The 22,976-nt window shown below is 39.4% G+C and overlaps 1 protein-coding gene and 1 pseudogene across 2 annotated transcripts in view; one reads left to right on the top strand and one right to left on the bottom strand.

Moving 5' to 3' along the window:
- The window catches only part of ITGB1 (integrin subunit beta 1), a 57,892-nt gene that overhangs the window by 34,081 nt on the left and 835 nt on the right, over positions 1 to 22,976 (bottom strand). For both annotated transcript variants that reach the window (XM_031015488.3, XM_004049247.4), the window contains exon 2: positions 1,001 to 1,067. In XM_031015488.3, coding sequence (XP_030871348.3) covers positions 1,001 to 1,067 — 67 coding nt within the window. The remainder of the gene's footprint in view (positions 1 to 1,000; positions 1,068 to 22,976) is intronic.
- On the top strand, positions 4,978 to 10,484 carry LOC109028471 (GTP:AMP phosphotransferase AK3, mitochondrial-like; annotated as a pseudogene).

The following is a 22,976-nucleotide window of genomic DNA, read 5'->3' as shown; positions in this document are numbered from 1 at the left end:
TACCATAGGGCAACACTACTAATATAAGCTCCCACAAAATGGCAGTGTACAAATACCATTTTACCACATTTCCAACCGAAGTGCTTTAATGTTAAAAAACTGTTGCTCATTTCATAAGTGTAAATTAGAATATCAATTCATTGGTCAAGCCTATCAATTTCAGGTTTTACATTTTTTCATATTTTTACTAACCATTTCTTTTATAATTTTGTTATGTCTTTTGCAAATTTTTTTGTTATGTTCCTCAGTTTTTATTGGATTTCTATACACATTAATGAAGTGGAACCTTTGTTTAGTTTCTCATCTTGTTTACGGTGTTCTGACACAGCATGTTTTTGTTATTGTTGATTTTATGTAATTAACTTATCAATACTTTCTTTTACGGTCTCCTGCTTCATTTTTACTACTTGTAGTAAGTCCTTCCAATCCTGATATCAAACTGCTCTATGCAGTGTAGTTTTTCAAGATTCAGAGGACAGAACTGCGTATCCATTATTCCAGATGTGGAGCCACATCTTTATAGAAGGGTTAAATACATTTTCAGCTTTATTTTCACTGCTCTCCTAGATGATGCCAACATTTTGCAAGACTTTTTTATCAAAGAGTGAGAATGTCTTCCAGAAAGTCTTTGCAGATAATAATGGACAGTTCATAATCCTCCATTCTACACATTTATTTCATTTGCTTCTAAATATACTTGCTTTTGCCTTCTGTTCACTTACACACTCTCATGTTCTCAAAAGATCTTCTTGCAGTGTGTTCAATCCCTAGCATTTTAGTACTTCACCAGCCAACCTGCCTCCCATCATCCCAGGTGGCAGGGGTGAGGGGAGCCTGACCATGAAGGAACTTGACCTTTCTCTGAGTGAGAGGAACAAATGCAGGGTTTCCAGAAGGAGCAGCATGATTATGACTTAGGTTCTCATATGAACCTAACTGGTCAAAGAGCAATACAAGATACGGAAATGAAAAGACAACTAAGAAAATTTTTTGTTTTTACCTGTTTGAGCAAACACACAGCAAACTGAACTGATCAGTCCAATCCAGAAAATTGGTTGTAAATTCATCTGAAATGTAAAATGTGCCTTATATTAGTTATAAAGAAATAAAATGAAAAATGCATTAAATAGAAAGTATTACCCCACCGTACCTTCTATTGCTTTTATAAACATGATGTCTCTCAAACCATTTCACTCCAGCCCCTCTCCACAGACCCTCGCCCATCTCCCCTCCCTACCTGGTTCCCTCACCTTGCACCTACACTGCGAAAATAACTTCCATACCAGAGCCCCAGAATCCATTCGTGCCTTTCTCTAAAGCAAACCGATTATATTTTAACATTTAATTAACAGCGCTCAAAAAAAAAATCAGTGTTAGGTATTCCTCAACACCATAAAAGCTACCAACGGTCTCAGCCCATGGAATCTCTATCTCCATTATCTCCTGCAGCTCCCAGGGGCCCAGACCGGCATATCCAGATGCCTCAGTTACCTCAATGCTGAACATTCGTTTTCAAAAACCTAATCAAGTCATCCCTCTGCTAACAATGCGCTTCATCAGTTTTTATTTCTTCAGGCTAAGGCCAACATCCTGCATAAGGCCCCAAATAGATTTTTGAGCTTGTTTTCCTATTATCTCTCTTTTTTAAGAAAATCAACTTCTGCCAGGAGCGGTGGCTCACACCTGGAATCCCAGCACTTTGGGAGGCTGAGGCAGGCAGATCACCTGAGATCAGGAGTTTGAGACCAACCCAGCCAACATGGAGAAACCCCAGCTCTACTAAAAATTAGCCAGGCATCGTGGTGGGTGCCTGTAGTCCCAGCTACTCCGGAGGCTGAGGCAGGACAGCTGCTTGAACCTGGGAGGCAAAGGTTTCACTGAGCCAAGATTGTGCCACTGCACTCCAGCCTGGGCAACAGAGCAGGACTCCATCTCAAAAAAAAAAAAAAAAAAAAGAAAGAAAGAAAAGAAAAGAAAAGAAAATCAACTTCTATGCATGCAATAAGTAAAATACTCAGTTTTAATTTCCTAGAGTGTCCAGACCCTCCAACTCTCCCCCAACAAAAAAAAGAGGGCATAAGACAAACTGAAAAAGTCTTGTCTTCTAGAACCTCTAACCAAAAAATTAGGTAATATTCTATATATTAAATACAACTACCCCGATTTCCTACCATTAGGTACATATATAACTATTTTCTCTGAATCAAAGCTTTCACGATGATATGAATCTATATCTTTGATTGGTCAAAGATGGCTACGGCCACTGGTTGCTGACTTGATCCCTTAACTACTTACTGGTCTTGGACTAGCAGCCAATCTAATAATTATATATAAGTATCTGTCCCTCCACAAGAAGAAATACTCAAAAAAGCAAATTTATACAAAAAAAGTTTAGGTTTAATCGTTATTGGAAAATGTAAATTAAAGCAACATAAGATGAACTAACAAAAATAGAAAGTTTTTTAACCCAACAAAACTATAGCAGATGGCTGCGAGAAACCAACTGGTAGCTCTGTGAACTGATACAACTTTTTGGGAAATAATTTGACAATTTATATCAAAAACCATAAAAAAATTTCTACCCTCTAATAATCCAGCTACTGGGAATTTACCCTAAGGAAATACTTAAATATATAAAAGGTGATACACATATACACACACAGTCGGTATAGTACTCTAGTATATTCACAAGAGCAAAAATGTAAATTTCCTATATCCAATAACAGGGAAATCTAACTGCATCAAGCTTATGGACTATTAGTCATTGCAATAATAAAATGCAGCAACATTTAGAGTTATAGAGGGCCGAGTGCAGTGGCTCACGCCTGTAATCCAGCACTTTGGGAGGCCAAGGCGGGTGGATCACGAGGTCAGGAGATCGAGACCATCCTGGACAACATAGTGAAACCCCGTCTCTACTAAATATGCAAAAATTAGCTGGGTGTGGTGGCACACTCCTGTAATCCCAGCTTCTCGGGAGGCCGAGGCAGGAGAATCGCTTGAACCCGGGAGGCAGAGGTTGCAGTGAGCCAAGATCGCGCCACTGTACTCTAGCCTGGCGAAAGAGCGAGACTCTGTCTCAAAAAAAAAAAAAAAAAGAGTTACAAAATAATTTTGGATGTAAAGTACACAATGAGAAGAACATGACTTTCTCAAGGCAGAAGAAAAAAAGATGAGAAGAATATAAAAATAATACTAATAGTTTCATATAATCTGAAGCTAACAAAGAGTTACATGCACAATATAAAGACAATGAGGGCCGTTTGTTTTTTAAACCGTTAGGGACTTCTTTCTACTTTCTTAATGAAAACAACTGTAGCACAATTTAACTGTGCAATTCTTTTTCTTGACAAATTTCCTTTAATATGAAAAAAGTTCACTGAATTCCAAGTTAACACTGAATATTTCTTTTACAGACCTCCATCTTCAAGGGCTTACATTCCAGGATGCTATTCCCCTGGCTCAGAGAGAATGCTTTAAGTTGTGCTCTGAGCACCCGAGAGAAAAGAGTTAAGCGTAACGTGAAAAGTCATTCACTTCTGCAATCGTGCTCAGCCCAGCAGGCTGTTATGCCTGAGCTTGCAGTTTTGCTTACATATCACCTGTGACTGTATCCAAGAGACCAGCACAATCTGAGTGTCACAGAAGTGTGAAATGCCTACCAAATTCACCTTTCAAGGCCTGTCTAAAAGGTTTAGCGTGTAGTAAATCCATTAGACTATAATTCTAAGCAAGTCAAATAATGTTATCACGATTCCAAAGCTATGACGACACCTGAAACATTAAAAGTTCCTGAGGAAATGCATTACTGTGATGAATGAAGCATGCAGGCAGTTTCCACACAAAGGGAATGGAACAAATATTTGTTCCATATATGGACAGATACATGTTTCTTCAGGATACAACTCAGGCTGTTTAATGATCACTAGAGACTGCTTTGAGAAATCTGTCAACATATCATACAATTCAGACAATCACCACTAAGATGAAGTTATTAGGTAACAGAAAATGATTCCTAATATTCGAAGCCACACTACTTTAAATGTCACTGTCCTTTCCTTCTATAAACCTTGACAAGGCAAAAAATCAACCTTCTGAAACCCTCATGCCTCCGGAAGAGCTCCAAACCCAGAAGCAGGCGGAACAAGGCTTCAGTGTTGAAGAACAGCTGAGAGAACAAGGCCAGCAGCTGGAAACAGTTTAATGACAGATGTCAACGATCCTGCGACTGGCGGGGCACTGGCAAGAAACAGAGAGGCACTGCCATTGGCTAGTGATATCTGTAAAAGGCGAGGCTTTCTCTCAGGGAAAGGGAAAGGCTAGAGGATGACTCCAATTAAGAACACAGAAGAGCTACAGGACCAGGGGGCAGAGAGGAGACCACAGTTAGAAGTGGCCTGAGGGACGCAAGCCACAGAGACCTGGACAGGAAAGGAGAGGCAGAGGGCCAGGGAGCCTCGCTTTCAACGCTGCTGGCCTTCCCTTCTACCGGTACTGGGTGCCCCCTGCACATGCGCATGGAAGGGGAAGGAAGAGGCGCCCAAGTCCTACGCCACAAAGCTCCCAGGACAGCACTTCTCTAAGTGAGCCTAGAGAACAACTGCATTGGGTTTACCTGGATGCCCACCCTAGGCCTAAAATCCACAATCCCTGAGCATGGGGCCTGGACTCCAGGTGATTCTTATGCTGAGAAAAGGACCTGAAGGGGTTTCCTCCCAATGGCATTCCATATAAAACAGAGTATGAGGGGATAACAGGGAAAGATGCCTTTCAGATGCTGTCCTAATTCTAACGCTTGTCTCCTCTTCACGGTCAAAGACCTAGAAACAGTTGTCTACACTGGTCTCCATTTCCTACCTACCTTCCCTCTCCTCAACCCAGTACCTTCATGTGTCACTTAACAAAGAAAGAGCTCTGAGAAATGCGAAGGCAATTTCATCTTTGTGCAACCATCACAGTGCACTTATACAAACCGAGATGGTGTGGCCTCCTACACATCCAGGCTCTACGGTACAGCCTATTGCCCCTAGGCTACACACCTGTCCAGCACAAGACTGTCCTGAATACTGCAGGCAACTGGAATGCTGCAGTAAGCATGTGTGTATCTATGCACAGCTAGACATAGAAAAACTACACAGTAAAAGTACGGTACGAAAGATTTTAAAATTGATACACTGCTATTACCATGAATATAGCTTGCAGGACTGGAAGCTGCTCTGGGTGGTTGGGCGGGTAAGTGAGTGAGTGAGTGAGTGAGAGAGGCAAGTGAGTACACTGCACAGAACACTCACTGAACAGGACATTACTGACATTACTATACACAGTACTGTGGACACAAATACACACTACATTAGCCTAAGCCTGCACAGCTGCCCTGGGTCAGGATCATCAATGTCACTGTCTTGCGCCTGCATATCCTGTCTCCAATGACACATGGAGCTGTCATCTCCTAAAAGATCTCCTTCTTCGGGACCACTTCCTGAAGGACCTGGACCTGCCTGAGGCTGTTTTACTTTTTCTGTAAAGAGAGATACTCTCTCAAATAACAACAGGCTGGGGGCGGTGGCCCACGCCTGTAATCCCAGCGCTTTGGGAGGCCAAGATGGGCAGATCACAAGGTCAAGTAATCGAGACCATCCTGGCCAACGTGGTGAAACCGTCTCCACAAAAAAATACAAAAATTAGCTTGGCGTGGTGATGCGCACCTGTAGTCCCAGCTACTCTGGAGGCTGAGGCAGGAGAATCACCTGAACCCAGGAGATGGAGGTTACAGTGAGCCAAGATTGTGCCACTGCACTCCAGCCTGGCGACAAGAGCTAGACTCCATCTCAAAAAAAAAAAAAAAAAATTAACAATATAGTGCAGTAAATATATAAAGCAGTAACACAGTTGTTTATTATCAAGTATTATGCACTGTAATTTAGATGCTATGCGTTTATAAGACTGGCAGCTTAGTTGATTTGTTTACACCAGCATCACCACAAGCATGTGAGTAATGTGTTGCACTATGACACTACATTACTAGGCAACAGGTGTTTTTCAGCTCCATTATAATCTTATGGGACCACTGTCGTGTATGTGGTCCATCACTGACCGAAAAGTCATTATGTGGCACATAACTGTGTAACTGATGTCCATGCCCAACCATATACGTGAAATTACTCTTGCAAAAGAACTCTTTCTAGGCCTTACTTTACTCTCTGCATTCATTCGTTCATCACTCATTCATTCATAAATTTTTTGACTCACTACAATATGCACTTGAAGAAGTACATTGGTTTACTACCAAAGAATTTACACAAAGCAACATGTAAGACTATTCACCATTCTTTAACACACTCTACTCCCTTGAACTCTACTGGTTTCCCCCTGCCTTTCTGGAGGTTCCTCTTCAGACAACTCTGTCAGGTTTTGAGCCATATCAGGAAATACAAGGGTCATTGCTTCAGGGAACTTTCAGTTCAAGGACAAAAATACAAATTATTATGATATGATGGTTTCAGTAATAAACAAGGACACAGTGCACTGAGGACACTGAAATCTGCCTGGACAAGTTCAGAGGCGTCAGGGACATGGCAGTGTTTCAGTTAGACCTGAAGGCACATAGGAGGTGGGTGTGGAGAAAAGTGGAGAGAAGATATTCCAAGCAAAAGGTCTGCATATACAAAGCCATGAAGTCCCGAGGCGAATTATAATAACTCCTTCCTAATCTTATTTCTAAGCATATGCATTTGGGCAGCTCCCTGCAACCCAAAATTGGAACTGTCTCACTTTTTCTCTCTTTATAGAAAAAAAGACTAGAAAAATGTATGTTTTTGTAACTATATCTTGTTGGTGGAATGAGTGATTATTTTATCCTTATAATTTTCTATTGTAAGTATAAATTATATTATCTTAAAATCTTAAAATATCAGAAAGGCCAAAAGGAATCTTGAAGTATTTCTGAGACTTAAATTATGAGTTGGAAATAACAGGAACGAAGACCAAGCAAGCAGGAGGAGCTACGTTACAGAGAGCCAAATACCATCCATGCTAAAAGAGTTTGGATTCCATTCTATAAATAGGAGGGGAACTGAAAAAATTTGGGCAGGCTAGTAATACCTCTACATATACATGGCAGAAACTCAGTGGAGAAAAGGATAGGGGGCTAGACAGGAACTGGAAGACAAATACAGAATTTACTGCAAAGGTTCAAGTGAGAGGTGACAAATGTCTAAATTCAGATAACAGCAACAAACAAGAAGACGAACAAACAATGATTAGAATGTAGCTATGAGGGATCTGCTGCTTACTTGGAGAAGGAAGGATGGGAGAAAGAAAGGAATTTAGAATAATCATCACTTTAAAATAAAGAAGATGTACGAGGGAGAATGGGGTTAGGGGAAAAAATGAGGTTTGTTTTATTGCAAAATCTAGGGAAGATGCCTATTGGGAAGCTAGGACATGAGTATGGATCTCAGGAGATAAGTCAAGAGTTAGAGACACAGACATGAGAGCTGTCATAATCTAGGTGCAAACTGAACTTATGAAAATGGATGTGATTGGGATGAAAAGAATACTTAGGAAGAAAGGACAACTGGGGGCAAACTTGAAGAGGTGAAGACACAGGCAAAGAGAAAAGGTAAGTGATGAAGCCAGGCCTCCTTGGAGCAAAGAGGGATGGCATCTGGAGCCCAAGGGGGTGGATCACCCTAAACAGAGACATGGTGCCTTTCTTCTAAGGCAGAGCAGGAGGTGAGAAAGCAAAGAGAGTTCATTCATGCATGACTGTTTTTTTCTGAAATAGGAAGAACAACTCCTAGGAAAAGAGGTAGGGCTTAGGGGTTGCAGAAAATTAGGAAGATGCAATGGGATTACAGTGAGAGCCTGCAATGGTGAGAGCCCACCAGGTATTGGACACCCTAATTTATACAGGCATATTTGTAACACTCATTTCACTTCTAACTATTTGTTAACATGTCTTCCCTGATGGATTCTAGGCTCCAAGAAAATAGGGCCTAGGTGTATCTTATTTAGAGCTATTGCACCTAGAAATACTTGGCACAAAGTCCATGCTCAAAACTCTTTGCTGTTAGGCTCATGCCTGCAATCTCAGCACTTCGAGGGGCTGAGGTAAGAGGACTGCCTGAGGCAAGGAGTTCAAGACTAGCCTCGACCCTGTCTCTCTCTTTTTTTTGGGGGGGAGACAGGGTCGTGCTCTGTCGCCTAGGCTGGAATGCAGTGGTGTGATCACATCTCACTGCACCCTCAACCTCCTGGGCTCAGGCAATCCTCCCATCTCAGCCTCCCAAGTAACTGGGACTACAGGTATGAGCCATCATGCCCAGCTAGAGATCCTGGCTCTACAAGAAAATAAATTAGCCTGGGCAACATAGCAAAACTTGGTGGAGGTGGGGGCCAGGGGAGGGGGCCATGAGTCCAGGAGTTGGAAGCTGCAATAAGCTATGATCACACCACTGCATTCCAGGCTGGGCAATGGAGTGAGACCCTGTCTCAAAAAGTTAAAAAATTAAAAATATTTTCACTGAACCATATTGAATTGTATGACATTTTTCTCTGACATTACTCAGAAGAATGTCTCAGAATTATTTAATGTGCAGAACTTCTCTAAACAGAAAAGTGTTACTATAAACATCCAAGTGACAACTTAAATTTTCAATTACTTTAAGTATATAAGCCAACTTAAAGATAGATATAAAATGTCTCATGCTCATGGCTCTTATACATTATGAAACCAAAATTAACTTCCAAGTACAAACATAGATGCTGAAGTTATATTACTGGGTTATAAGATGGTCAACCAGATAAACTAAATGTTTACTATTAACATGAAAGCATAATTTTTTTTTCAATTTTGTAGAAATGCCCAAATCTCTGAGAATACCTCCCATGGTCCCTCAGACTCCAATTTGGAATCACTAAATCTATTCCCTGGTGTGCAGGGCAGGTGCAAGAGGAAAGGTGGGGGTGGGGGGCAAAGAAGGTGCAGTGCTACCAAAAAGTTAACAAGAGGAAAAAGTCAAAAGACCAGACATCACAACAGGGAGGTGAGAGGAGAGGGGACCATGGAAACAAGGAAGTGAAAAGAGCTGGAACCTATGACAGTTAAGAATTTACAATTTCAGGGACAGGCAGTCTTGGGGAAAAAGGCCTGTATTAAAAATACAGTACCAGGTCATTGTTTTAGCTAGGGTTCTGTCCAAAGCAGAGCCTGGGAACAGAACTGGTGTGCAGGCACTTTATTGGAAGGTGACCCCAGGAAAAGAGAGAGACACTTTGAAGACAGTGAACCAAGAAAAAGAGAAAAAGCCAATACAAAGATACTATCTTTACCATACTGAGTACCTGGGGGCTTGATCTTGTGGAAAACTTTTGAGAAGTACTTAGAAAGTCTGTCCAGTGAAAGTCAACGGGGAAATGGATCAACTCCAGTTGCATAGGTAAAAAGTCGCCTCAAAGGGCATTAACTCCCCTAACACTTCTAAGAACTACAGTGCACGTGCCCAGGGACAGACAAGAGGGAGCAGACAAGAAAGTTGGTTAGAGGAGCCGCAGGGGAAAAAGCAAAAGAGAGGCACCTGAGGCAGCATGCAGTCAGCCAGGAGTGAGCCACCGACTGTTCCCAGCAGCACGAGCTGGAATCAGAGGCCAAGAGGATGTGAGAAAGACACACGAGGTTTCCAGTACAGTGACCAATGGCCACTAAAGTTGAGAGACAAGAAAACTGCTAGACCAGAGTTCAGGGAAGGCCTGGGAGCCACAGTCCCCGCCCACTAGCAGCGCTGCCAGCTGGCTGGGCCTGGGCGGCAGAGAAGGTAAGTTCACAGGCTGGGCCAAAGCCCTTGTTCGGGTGTGGCGTGGGCCTTGGTCTGTAAAGGGGCGTCCACGCGGCAGCAGCCGTGATCATGGGGGCCCTGGGCTAGGCAACAGCACTAGTTGTCGCGCGTCACCAAACACTGTGAAGCACCTCTCTAGCGGAGACCTGCTCCAGGATCAACATGCTGTGGGGCACAGAAATTAATGTGTTAGCTAACGCTTTCATTGACCAAAGGAAACTCATCCGAGATGATGTCATGACTCAGCTGGCCCTATATGAGCTGAAAAATCTCACTTAGTATAGCTAGCTGTTGGGTGGTTTTCCATGGACACTTCCACAGGCAGAAGCCCTAGACTAAGCTTCTTAGACAGACACAGTGATTAGCCCGAATGTGCCCTTTGAGGTCATTAAACAATGCCTTACTGCTCACTAGATTCATCCTGCCAGTGGCTGAGTCTACAACATTGAATTCAACCCTCTCAAAACCGTGGGCACTGATGATCTGACTGGGGATCCTCTCATTCAGCATGAGGATGATAAACCGGAGACGGTTATCAAAAGACTAAAGGCTTATGAAGCCCAAACAAAGCCAGTCCTGGAATATTACCAAGCTTTTCTACAAACTAAAGTTCCACAAAGAAGCCAGAAAGCTGCCATTACTCCATGAGGAGAAATGTGTGTAACTAGTAAGATGAGCAAACCTCCTATTCCTTGCATTTAAAAACTGCTTTTCCTAAGACTCCCAGTATGTATGAATTCTTTGAAAGTTATATTACTTTTATTTCTACTGATTTTATTCTGGATACTGAGGATGTGCCAAACGAGTCAGATACTAAGATTAATCTTTTGAAATCATCTAGTGTGTTTTATCCAGTCACCTGCAAAACCATCAGAGATGTGTTAACTTTTAAAACACGTTAGAACAAAATTAAATGAACAATTGGTAGTAATCTTTTTGCTCATTAAGTAGCTGATAGGCTGGGTGCAGTGGCTCATGCCTGTAATCCCAGCACTTTGGGAGGCCAAGATGGTGCATCACGAGGTCAGGAGATCGAGACCATCCTGGCTAACATGGTGAAACCCCGTCTCTACTAAAAACACAAAAAAATTAGCCGGGCGTGGTGGCAGGCACCTATAGTCCCAGCTACTCGGGAAGCTGAGGCAGGAAAATGGCGTGAACCTGGGAGGTGGAGCTTGCAGTGAGCTGAGATCACGCCACTGCACTCCAGCCTGGGCGACAGACCGAGACTCCGTCTCAAAAAAAAAAAAAAAAAAAAAGATTAAGTGATTGATAAAATGTCCATATTTTTTGGAAAAGTTTTAAAAAGTTACATGTCATTTGGGGAAAGTATCTCATCAGAAATTTTTGCAGATTAATGCCACATTTCTAGCATTGTGGAGCATGGTGATACTACATAAAATTCCAGAAAAAAAGCAACTGGATTCACAGATTTGTTGTAAGATACAAATTCACTGCTGCCTTTACACTAATAAATATATAAGCTAACCATACATGCTGTATTTATTTTGTTGTTAAACATACTTTCAATTTACTCAGAATTTTCAACTTGCTATAAAAATGTATCAATTAACATACAGAAAAATATTACTTTAAGATGACTCTTCTTTTGAAAATACATATGTATTGAGGGTTATAATTTTTGTCAGAAATTGACATTATAAGTTCTTGGATAAGCACCAAAGTTGAATGAATTTTCAACAAAATATAATTGAAATCTATGTTTTCAGATGTTACTCGGGTTAAGAAATGTGTTTTAGGATCTACTTGCCAGTTTCTCTTTTTGATCCAAATATATGATCTGCCCTGATAAATAACAAGTTATTATACCCCTCCTCCCAAAAGTAAAAGAGAAAACCTATGGAATTATGTAAAGTAAGCATACTTTGTCATTAGTAAATAGATCAGGCATGCCTGCGGAATGTTCCCTTGGCATAAATAGCAATCAATCATGACTCGTAAACAAGGTGTGCCAATAAAAAGAATTCACACGATAGGTTAACAAAGACCAAAAAAGTGAGTTTTCTGAAGGAGTTCTTTGTTCCTGATCAAAGAAATTGATACCTGCTAGCATTCACTGCCACCTTATCTTAAGGGGAAAGAACTCTACTGGTTTCATCTGAGCAGCCATTTAAATACTGGAATCTAAAGTGATTCCTCAGTGGGGCAACAAGGATGGCTGCTGATGTACTGTGACCTGGTAGGAAAAGTGGGGCATATGAGAGGAGGAGGAAAAACCCGACCATCTTCCACAGCATATTTACTCTTACTTTACTTGGCGCTAAAGCAAATGAAACAAGGCCTTGTATAAGCTGTTATTAATTGCCTTTAAAAATCTGTCCTGTTTTTCTCCAGGTACTTAAAACACAAGTGCCAATAAGTGGTTCGTATGTATTTTTGGGGGGGGAATTTATTTTCCTTTTCTGCAGGTATTTCAAAAATTCATCAGTCTTTCAAGATGAACCAAGGTTTTTTAAAAGAATTATAGTAAAGACTTCTTTTTTTTTTTTTTAGGCAGTTTCACTTGATCACCCAGGCTGGAGTGCAGTGGCATGATCTTGGCTCACTGCAACCTCCGCCTCCTGGGTTCAAGCAATTCTCCTGCCTCAGCCTCTGAGTAGCTGGGATTACAGGCATGTGCCACCACGGCTGGCTAATTTTTGTATTTTAGTAGAGACGGGGTTTTGCTATGTTGGCCAGGCTGGTCTCAAACTCCTGACCTCCAGCAATCCACCCACCTCTGCCTCCCAAACTGGTGGGATTACAGTCATGAGGCACTGTACCTGGCCTACTTCATTCTTTATAAAACTTTCTATAATGCCTCATTTGAATGTTAATATTATGTGCTTTGTAAAAATGTTGTGAACTCCCAAACTTATAGATTATCACTAGGTTATCAGGCATACATCAGTCTTTATCTGAATAAACTGAAATTTCATTAAATAAAAAAGAAAGAAAGAAAGAAAACTGCTATACCAAGGTGTGAGAAGTATCATCTGCATGAACTCTTGAAGCCCTCGAATCATGGCAAGAACTGGGGAGGAAAGAAAGACTAAGCCAGGTGATTCACATATAGCTGTGTGTGTGTGTGTGTGTGTGTGTACACATACACACAGTATGTTAAAACATATATAATAATCTTCATTTAAAAGGTTTCCTGTTTGGGGCATATGTAGCTCTTATACATCTACTAATGATGTACATGGTTGACTTGCCTTATAAATTGTCATCTTCTAGAAGTTTCTCCATGTTTTCTGTATCTAGCGCAATGTCTTAATATTGAATAAATGAAGAAACTAACGATAAAAACAACTGCAGATACTCTGAGGTATCAAAAAATAAAACACTGAACTTCATGACAGCAGACATTTGTGGCATCTACCGTTGTACAACACTGTGTAGTGCAGAGTTACACTGGCAAATTAATCTGTCTCAGTTTCCTCATCTTTAAAATGGGGACAGCAGTATTTACCTTGCAGGGGTTTTGTGAAGTTTAAATAAGTTGATACACATAAAACATTTAAAACAATGTCTGGCCAATTGTAAGTACCTGGGTGTTACTTGTTATGATTATTACCAAATGTTACAGGAAGCGCTCAATAACGACGTAATTGAATAAAGAAGTAACTATGGTTGAATTTTTTTTTTTTTTTCAATTGTAATTATAACCAGAAAACCGACTGGATCCACTTTAGGGAAGACACAAGATATGAAAGAAAGGATAAAGTCTGAAAGTTAGAAGTAACATAACTACAGAAAATAGATTAATGTGGATTGTTATAGCTGTTCATACACTGACATCCTCAATATCAAAACCTTATTATACTCTTTATAGATTCCACATCCAAATAGAATTCTATTTAATGTGCTTTCTAACAATCAGATTCCTGACAAATGTGTTCATAAAGTAATAAAAGCAGCAAAACCTTAAATATTTTATACTAACAAAACATTTAAGGTAGTAAATGTTAGACAAAATACAAATGCTCTGAACACTAATATCATAAAAACATAGTAGACAAAATACAAATGCTCTGAACACTAACATCACAGAAACCCTTAAAAAAAGATTGAGGGGAGGGAATAACATACCTAGTACAAATAGAAATAAGGAGGAACCTTTGAGGTTTGCTATCCTTTGAATGTGTCCCCAAGGTTCACGTGTTGGAAACTTAATCCCCAAAGCAACAGTGATGAGAGGTGGGACTTTTAAGAGGTGATAAGGTCATGAGGGCTCTGCCCACATGAATGGATTAATGCTATTACCACAGGAGCGGAGAATGGGTTCCAGATAAAAGACTGAGTTTGGCCTCCTTCTCTTCTCTCACTCTCTTGCCCTTCCGCCTTCTACCATGGGATGATGCAACAGAAAGACATTAGATGCCAACCCCTTGATAATGGACTTCCCAGCCCCCAGAACCTTGACATAAATTACCCAGTCTGTGGCATTCTGTTATAGCAGCACAAAGACTAAGACAAGGTTCTTATATCACAAGGAAGGAAACCCCCGTGAAAGGACTAGAATACAAATTCTGTGTTTTATTAATCAAACCCAACTAGCAATATGATTTCGTTCAGGGACTGCTGCTCACTGTGGATTACTGGAAAAAAAAAAAAAAAAAAAAAAGACTGACTTCTCAATTGAGAGGGCCAGACTAGGCACAGGCAAGAAGAGTATAATACACTAAGTTTTGATGATTTGAAGTAATTTGTAACAAAAAGTTATTTCATTTAGAACTTTAAAAAATCAGAATTTTATTTCAGCACCTTCAAATGGATATGATAATAATAATGATAAAATAATAGCATCTATCTCCTCCAGGTAACTCAATGAGGTGAAGAATAATAGTGTCTTTGTTTTACAGATGAGGAAACAAAACCACAGAGAGACTGAACAACTTGCAATGGTGGAATCAAAAGTTGCACAGGTGGAATTGAAACCTGACTATCTGTATCCAGAAGCTATGACCTGACTTCATTAAACTGTAATTTTTTGAAAGCCTACTTAATCACTATTTTAAAATAAAGAACATCCTTCTAGTGTTAGAACTGACTCAGGGCACAGAAATGGAAAGGGCTTATAATGTTCTATGAGTTTATTTCTTGGGCATTTGAACTTAATAGAGGCCAAGAAAAGTTATTTTAATTGCCATATTTCATAAGTACAGACAAAGGTTTTGTGTCTTGTTCCTATAAAAGCATTTCACCTTAAGGTCATTTTTTACCATATGAAATTTTATCTAAGGGGTCATAATTCATTCCCTGAACAACAAACAATCTTAAACACCACCCACAAATAATCTCATTTTAGTGGTTAACCCAAATATGTGCAATTGTTTCCACTGTCAAAAATAGTGCATAATTGTTTTAATCTTCACTGTAAACTAATCTTTATCCATAAAAGTATTGTTTTATATCATGTTCAAACTTTTAAATACACACTCATTATTTATTAATTTTTTTAAACAATTTTACGAATAATTCATTTGGCATTTCCTTTTAAATTTACAATCTTTAGAAACTTTATGTGGACTATCTTTGTAGAAATTAAACAACTACACTTTAGAAAAAAAGTTGTAACATATGTAACATGTTATGTTCATTCCAGAGTTGAAAAATAAGCCACCTAAAAGCCAACTCAAATAAAAAGAATACACAAAAGATTTCACAAAATCTCAAATCTGTTCACCTTAATAGTAGAAAAGATTCTGATACCTATAGAGGTATATCATAAATGTCTCCTAAAAATTATAATAAACTTGGATTCATCCCAAGTCTGTTCTACCATCATTATTTTCTGTATCTGCTTTTAAAAGGGGAAGAAATAGGCCAATAACAGATTTAGTATTTAAAAATCAATATATTCCAGAAGAAGAACACAGAGCCAAATTGAAAGACATGAGGTTCCTCCCACTTATCCCACACAGAGAGTAACAAAAATGAGAAAAACATGAATGGAAGAAACTGAGAAATCTTTCTGAATTCTGTACCATCTGAGAGGGTGACATGTGGAGATGAGTTCCTCCCATGGAAAGGGAACCTTTCCCCTTACAGGAAGAACAATTAAAACTCAACACTTTTTTTCCTTCCATCTGGCAGGAAGAGGTGTGTTGGTCACTACAGAGGTGTTTATGGCCCAAATATTAATAAGCTAGCATTAATGATTAACAAAACTTAGCAGAAAGAATAGAGAAGAAAAAAAAGGAGACATGAAAGAGAAGAGGCTAAGGGATCCCAAAGATGTAACACCACATTTGAAGTCCTCTTCTCCTCTCCTTGACAAACAGAAAAGTAGTGTGAATTAGAAAACCATCTAAAATTCACCACTCCCACCCAGAAGAAAAATGGCTTTTTAAAGAGCACTAACCCCTTCTCACACAATGATAATGACAGCCTGGGCTAAGAAGCTCTAACAACAAAGGTTTGGCTGCTCCAAAGCTATAGGTTCACAAAACAATTTGAAATCTGAGAACAGCTCACAACAGGGCGAGATACTTTAAGAAAATTATACAACAACAGATTGAAGATAAAATTCATCACTAGTGACTCTACCCACCTTCTCCTGGAAAATGAAATATGGAAGATTTTTATCACCACCCAATCTACAAGTGCAAGGGAAAGATAAATAACGGATATAGTACGCACTGGCAAACAAAATGCCTAAAAGATAATACGTTGGGGGTAGGGGGAGGTAAAGCCTGGAAACTTAACACCTAGGAAAGACTTCCACAGAACAAAAAGTGAAAGGAAGTCAGTGAAGAATCTTCTTTAAAAATAAGAGAAAATCTAGATCTCATTACGCTCTTCAAGAAAGTCAGAAAATCTCAAATAGATCTTGACAGTGATCAAAGAGCAAAACCACAAAAGTCGAGGAAAAGTAAACAGAACTAAGGAAGAAAATTTAGGCTGGAATCCTCTACAGAACTCATAGACACCAAGAACAGAATCAACATAACAGGAAAATCACACAAAATTCAAATAATTCAAGCCAATTAGAAACGTTGTCTAATGGTGATCTCATAAACAGACAACTGGTACAGCACCACCACCACCACCAGCCCCTCCCTGTCCTGAAAAAAAAAAATAGCTTTATGTGAGAAACGGGAAAAAAATGAAGCATTTAATTCAAATGGGGGTAAAGGGGCACAAAATTAACTCAAGACTTCAGAGGATGAACTTAAAATAAAAGCAGAAAAATACACTATAAACAAAGCTATTAAGCCATAATATGAAGGGCTGATCCAAAATGAGCAAAAAACCTGCCCGAACTTAATTCTTCCCAGCTCCTCCTTCCACTCAAAAGATAAGACATTATTACCTAGCAATTGATTGTTTTTCAAACCAGCCTAGTATGCTGTTCCTTCTTTCCACTCTCTATGTCTGCAGACTTTTTTGCCTTTCCCTGTGAGGAGGAAAGAAGTTGGGAACGGTTTTGGTTGAGAAAGTTTACTTTGGGGCAAGTTGTCAAAGATAATTGTGAGTGGAGCTAGCAAAAGAACCAGCATGATCAACGGTATCAAACACCTGAGAGCAAGACTTATTCCCCGTAATTTCAATTAAGGAGAATTATCTTCTCAAACTGCGTAATTATATCCACTTTTTAAGCAGATCATTCCAAAATGCTTCCTTGATTAAAACTAATTTTGACCACATCTTTTGTCACATCTTCCTCTCCATCCTGTCTGTGGTGGAGTGCATACAGTATTTTAAATACATGATAAATGTTTTAAAACCATGATAAACATAGGAAAAAAAGTTTCTCATTTTACTCATCAGTAAGCTGTAAACAGTATCTAATTGTTGGAAAGATAAAATATGATCATTATATGAAAGCTCTTATCAGCAAATATCTTTCTAGGTGGTCAACAGCTCATAATTTACATGATTACCAAATTTGCTTCTTGTTCTCCAACTCATTAATCATGGCCTTCTAAAACAAGAACCTCAGTGACTCTTTAATAAATGTTTCTCAATCTTTTTAATCCATGCTTCTTTAATAAGCATAAATCTTACTCCCTATTGTACTTTTTTGTAACATTTTTCTAACATAACATTATACTACCAAATGTATTTTCAAACTCCAATTTCCTCCTCCAATAATCAAACATGACCCTGTACCACCCCTTTAAAAGAAGCACTGAAATCATAATATGAAGAAAATCATACATAAACCATAAAATATTGTACATGGGGAAGAATAATCTATTGCTAATTTCATAGATTATGAAAGCTTGTTATTTACATATTCATTCAATAAACATTTATACAGAAAAATGCGACTTCCATACTTCAAATGGTACATACCTAATTTCGTATGTGAATATTTTCCTCATCACTCCACTGAAACTATACTCCCTACACAAAATAGAATGCTGATTTTTCTTCTTCCTTTCTGTCTTTATTGCCTCTTCATCTCCTCACCAACCAAAATCAACTTAATTAACTACTCCTTCTCTGTGGTTCCAAAACAGCTTTGATAGTGCCCAGCAGAGCGAATGACAAATCTTCAGTGATGCTCAATAATATAGTGTTATTTCTATTCAAACTTCTATTGTAACTAATTGTATTCATGTCTGTGTCTCTCATCAGGCTAGTGTTGGAGGGCAAGAACCCAGGCCTTCATTTTATATAGCCTTCATATATCCTTCTGATATATATGATATTATACATAACTCCTAATAGGTAACAAAGTGGCCAAGTACTATCTGTGAAATTAGATTGGATTCTTCCCATGCTGTCCTTGAATGTGACACCCATCTGTCATCCAACCTTCGCTCATACCATTCCAAGCTCAGGCCTCATCTCCTACACAACGTGTTCCAAAACCACACAAGCCAATGCTGAGATTTTTCTAACACTGTTAGGGAATATTACATGGTACAGTATTTTATGGTACAGTACATTGTATAAAACACTCTTTGGTATTTATGTTTTCCTGAACTGAACACAACTTGTTCCAACTAGACAACAGACTCAACATCAAAGAGCATGCCAACTTCTTGATTCATGCCCACTGAGTAAAGCATTTTTCAGGTAACTGGTACTCCATGTACTGATAGAATAAAATGTAATGTACAGCCAAGCTACATCCTGATGCAGAGCTGACAGGGACAGATGTTGCTGGTCAGCGCTGGCAGGTATCCTTAACAGAGTAAGTGGCACAGTGCCTACACTCTCTGGTGATACAAAAAAAAAAAAAAGTTGCTCATGGAAAGAGAACTGCACTCTGCTTACATCAGGCAGCAGCTATCCTCCAACTCCTCGAACAAGAGAATGAGAGAAACATGCAGACTGCTTTATAGGGTAGATGTGGAAACCAACGCTCTGGAAGTATAGTACTCTGACAAAGGTCACACAGAAATTCAGTGGCACACCGGGCACTGACACCCAGGTTTCCTGTCTCCCAATCGAGAAGCCTTTACTACATCAAACTGCTTCTCTGATCAGGTATCTGAAAATAAATTACCACAAAGAAATGTGACCAATGAAGTCTTTTTGTCTCTAACTCAAACATGCCAATCACTGGAAAACCCAGAAATACCTATGTCACTCACAAAAATGCCACTCAGAGGAATTAGAAGTTCAGAGAAGAAACTGGGGAAGGTAAATGCTTTTCTGGATTCCTCTTCCTCAACCACCCCCTTGACTATTAAAAGTGTTCCCAGGTCCTCCTTCAGCCTGTTTTTCACTCCACACCCTCCTTTGGTGTTTGCATGCACAGCTTCAACCAGCAATAGACTAAGAATTCCCAAATTGAAATCTCTCAGAGTTTTTTCTTTTTTTAAGCTCTCCATCTGTGTATTCAACTGCAATTTGGACATCTCCACCTATGTCCCATGGTCACCTTAAAAAAAAAAAAAAAAACTTGGCCTCATAAGGTCATCATTTCCCCTCTGCTCCAGCCAGCCAGCACCCCCAGCTTGTGTTCACCCTCTCACCTCAGTGAACAGCACCTCCTAGCCAGAAACCAGTGTCACACTGGGTTTCTTTCATTTCTCTTATCAAGTCTTATCAATTCTCCCTCCCAAATACAGTAGTTCTTGAACCCCCTCAAATCATCCTCCATATAGGGATCTGCAAAGCTTTCTGACCACTCACCTTTATCAGTAAAAAAATTCTGGGCATACCTGCACCCAAAATACATGCAATTTATAAATTCAGATACATGTACTTCTACAGCAATATAGTAAGATTATCAATCATAATCAAAATTTTAAATTTTAAAGTCATGAGCTCAACAAACATAATAGTAGACCTAAAATTTTCTCCCTATACTTCAGTGAGTCTTTTTATGCATCCCTCGAGATAGGAACCTGTGCTTTGAAATTATGTACAATGAGATTGGTCCTATAAGAAATACATACATATATGTGCTTGTGTGTATGTGTGTATATACATATGTATGTGTACTGGAGGCAGCTTTTCTCATGCACACACACGTTTCATGAGGTGATATGCACACGCTTAAGCATATTGCTAAATATAGTTAACTCTACCTTCTAAAGTCACAAACCAAACGGCAAGTTTAAAGTTAGCTGACCTCTAAAAACTCACAGCCACTTTTAAAACAATAACAAATGTACAAAGTATAGTTTGGATCCTTTTGTACACAGCTCCTGAAAGAGAGAAACTTTTTTTTTCACCTACCGACAGACATATTGGAAGGCTGCTAATATTCTGACTTTTACGGACTGTACCCCCTTTAACCTGGGTACATACCATAATATCTTTTCAGTTTTCCACAGCTATAGATACCCCTAGCATAACACTTCAGGATTCAGAAGACGAATGTACCTTTCTGTATCTTAACCTCTCTACTCCATACCTCCCACCTCTGAAAAAACAACCAGCCAAACTCTCAGAACCTAAAACCAAGTCAGAGTAAACACTGCTAATACAATACAGGTACTTACATATTTACCCGGCATAATCTCCAGGATTCCACCCACAACCTAACAGATCCTAACTCTCTTGCAGAGTGAGAAAATCTGCTAATATCTAACAGAAGTCTAAATGAACCCTTTCAGATACATGCAGCTTGTTACATATTCAGAAAGTTAAGTTATCTGAAACTTTTACCAGTTACAAGATGTTTCAGCTTATCACACTAGCAGCATAGTTAAGGGCAAACCAGAGCAGCTACAGAATATTAATGAATATTTTTTCAGACAGAACACTATACTACTCCCCGCTGTAAGCCATAACTTACTTATCAAGAAGCCAAACAATAAAAGCATTACAATCAGTGGCAAGCACGCTTAGGAAAACTGGCACCATGTTAAGTTGTTTGACCACTTTTCATTATTATAATATGACCAGATGTCCCCAGTGTCACTCCCAGAGTTAGGAAGAACACCAATGTAGAGCTACATTTTCATTCATGATGGTAATTCGGGGCTGATTTAAATTAAATTATACTGACCAGAAAGCTGCCTAATTGTTAAAATTACTAAATCCAGTGACTTTCAGAATTGCTGATTCCATGCTTCTCATGTGCAGAATGTTGAGGGTTATTAAAAAATAACTTTAATATAGAACTTTACATTGTTAAGAAAATCACAAACACTTAAAATTGTAGGTCTAGGTCTGAAGTCAACATAGACGAGTTAAACAATCTATTTGCTTCCTGTTTACAGAATTAAAGCATTAACCACATTCTTTGTCCTTTTAACTAGCATTCTAATAACATCTTCCACCTTCATACTCAATTTTGGGATAAGTAAAATGACTTTCTCCCCAAATGCCTGTAATCAAAATACCAATGTTTTTTATTTAACACTTCACCATCTTCAGTCACTTATATAATATTGATCAATGAGTCAACATTATTTAAAAATATGAGAATTATAGTGAGACTCTAAGTCCTGACCCCTCTGGGCCTTGATGTCCACAAATGAACAGGTAACTGCCAACTAAAGTTCCTTTATCATTTCTAAAATTGGTCTACTGTATAACCTATCGTAAAGGACGTATGTGGTTTAAGAAAGATGTCTAATCTAAATTCCTCTAGCATGTTATTTTTGTAGCATCAACACTACAATTAAAAAAAAAAAAAAAACTAAGGGCCAGGTTCAGGGGCTCACGCCTGTAATCCCAGCACTTTGGGAGCTCGGTGAAAGAGGACAGCTTGAGCCCAGGAGTTTGAGGCCAGCCTGGGCAGCATAGTGAAATCCTGTCTCTACAAAAAATAAAAAAATTAGCCGGGAACGGTGGCAGGCGCCTGTAGTCCCAGCTACTCAAGAGGCTGAGGTGGAAAAGTAACTTAAGCCTCGGAGGTTGAGGCTGCAGTGAGCTGTGATGGCTCCTCTGCACTCCAGCCTGGGCAACAGAGACCCTGTCTCAAAACAAAACAAAATAACCTAGTAATTCTACCCACCTAAGTTAACCATGTGGCATGTTGGCCCAAAGAAACCTTACTAATGATGTTACCAATTACCTTCCGAGATATTTTTAGCATCTTTTTACTATAAAAGAAGGGCTGAAAAGGAGTCAATACTCATTGAGCATCTACTCTCAAGCTAAGTTTTTTACATTTTGCATTTGATTTTCACAACTATAGTTAGGAAGGTTACTTGTGGTTTAAACGCGGACTCTGGAACTAGACCCCATGCCTTCTCCAGGAGCTCCTGATGACCACAGGCAACTTACTTTTGCTCCCTTGCCTCAGTTTCTTCACTCGGAAAATGGGAATCGAAACAGTACCAATCTCATGAGAGCGGTTCCAGAATTAAATAATACATGTAAAATGCCTAGAGCTAAACTTGGCCCTCACTGTCATTATTATAAAAATGAATTATTAATGTGGATATTATTGTTCCTATTTCAAAGATGAGGAAACGGAAGCTTAGAGAGTGTAACTTACTAATGATCATACCAATGAGTGCAAAGTTTTGAACTCAAAAGCACGAATTTGATTAAATAAAAGTTACTTAGAGAGTAGGAGTCTCATAAATCCAATTTATGAAGCCTAAGAAATGACACGCGGTAAAATGATACTAGACACAGGCCGGGCTCTCAGGCTCGCGGACCGGGTCTGAGCACAAGCTGGCCATGGCCATGCGTCCTGGTCCCGGGGTGCCCGGCAGGGACCGGCGACTCTTGACGTTTATAAATACGGGGAAGTGGACTGCACTGCCGCCA

This window comes from Gorilla gorilla, chromosome 8 (assembly GCF_029281585.2).
Source record: "Gorilla gorilla gorilla isolate KB3781 chromosome 8, NHGRI_mGorGor1-v2.1_pri, whole genome shotgun sequence".
Classification (NCBI taxonomy): domain Eukaryota; kingdom Metazoa; phylum Chordata; class Mammalia; order Primates; family Hominidae; genus Gorilla; species Gorilla gorilla.
The sequence above is the reverse complement of the archived record's forward strand: the minus strand, read 5'-3'. Positions and strand labels throughout refer to the sequence as shown.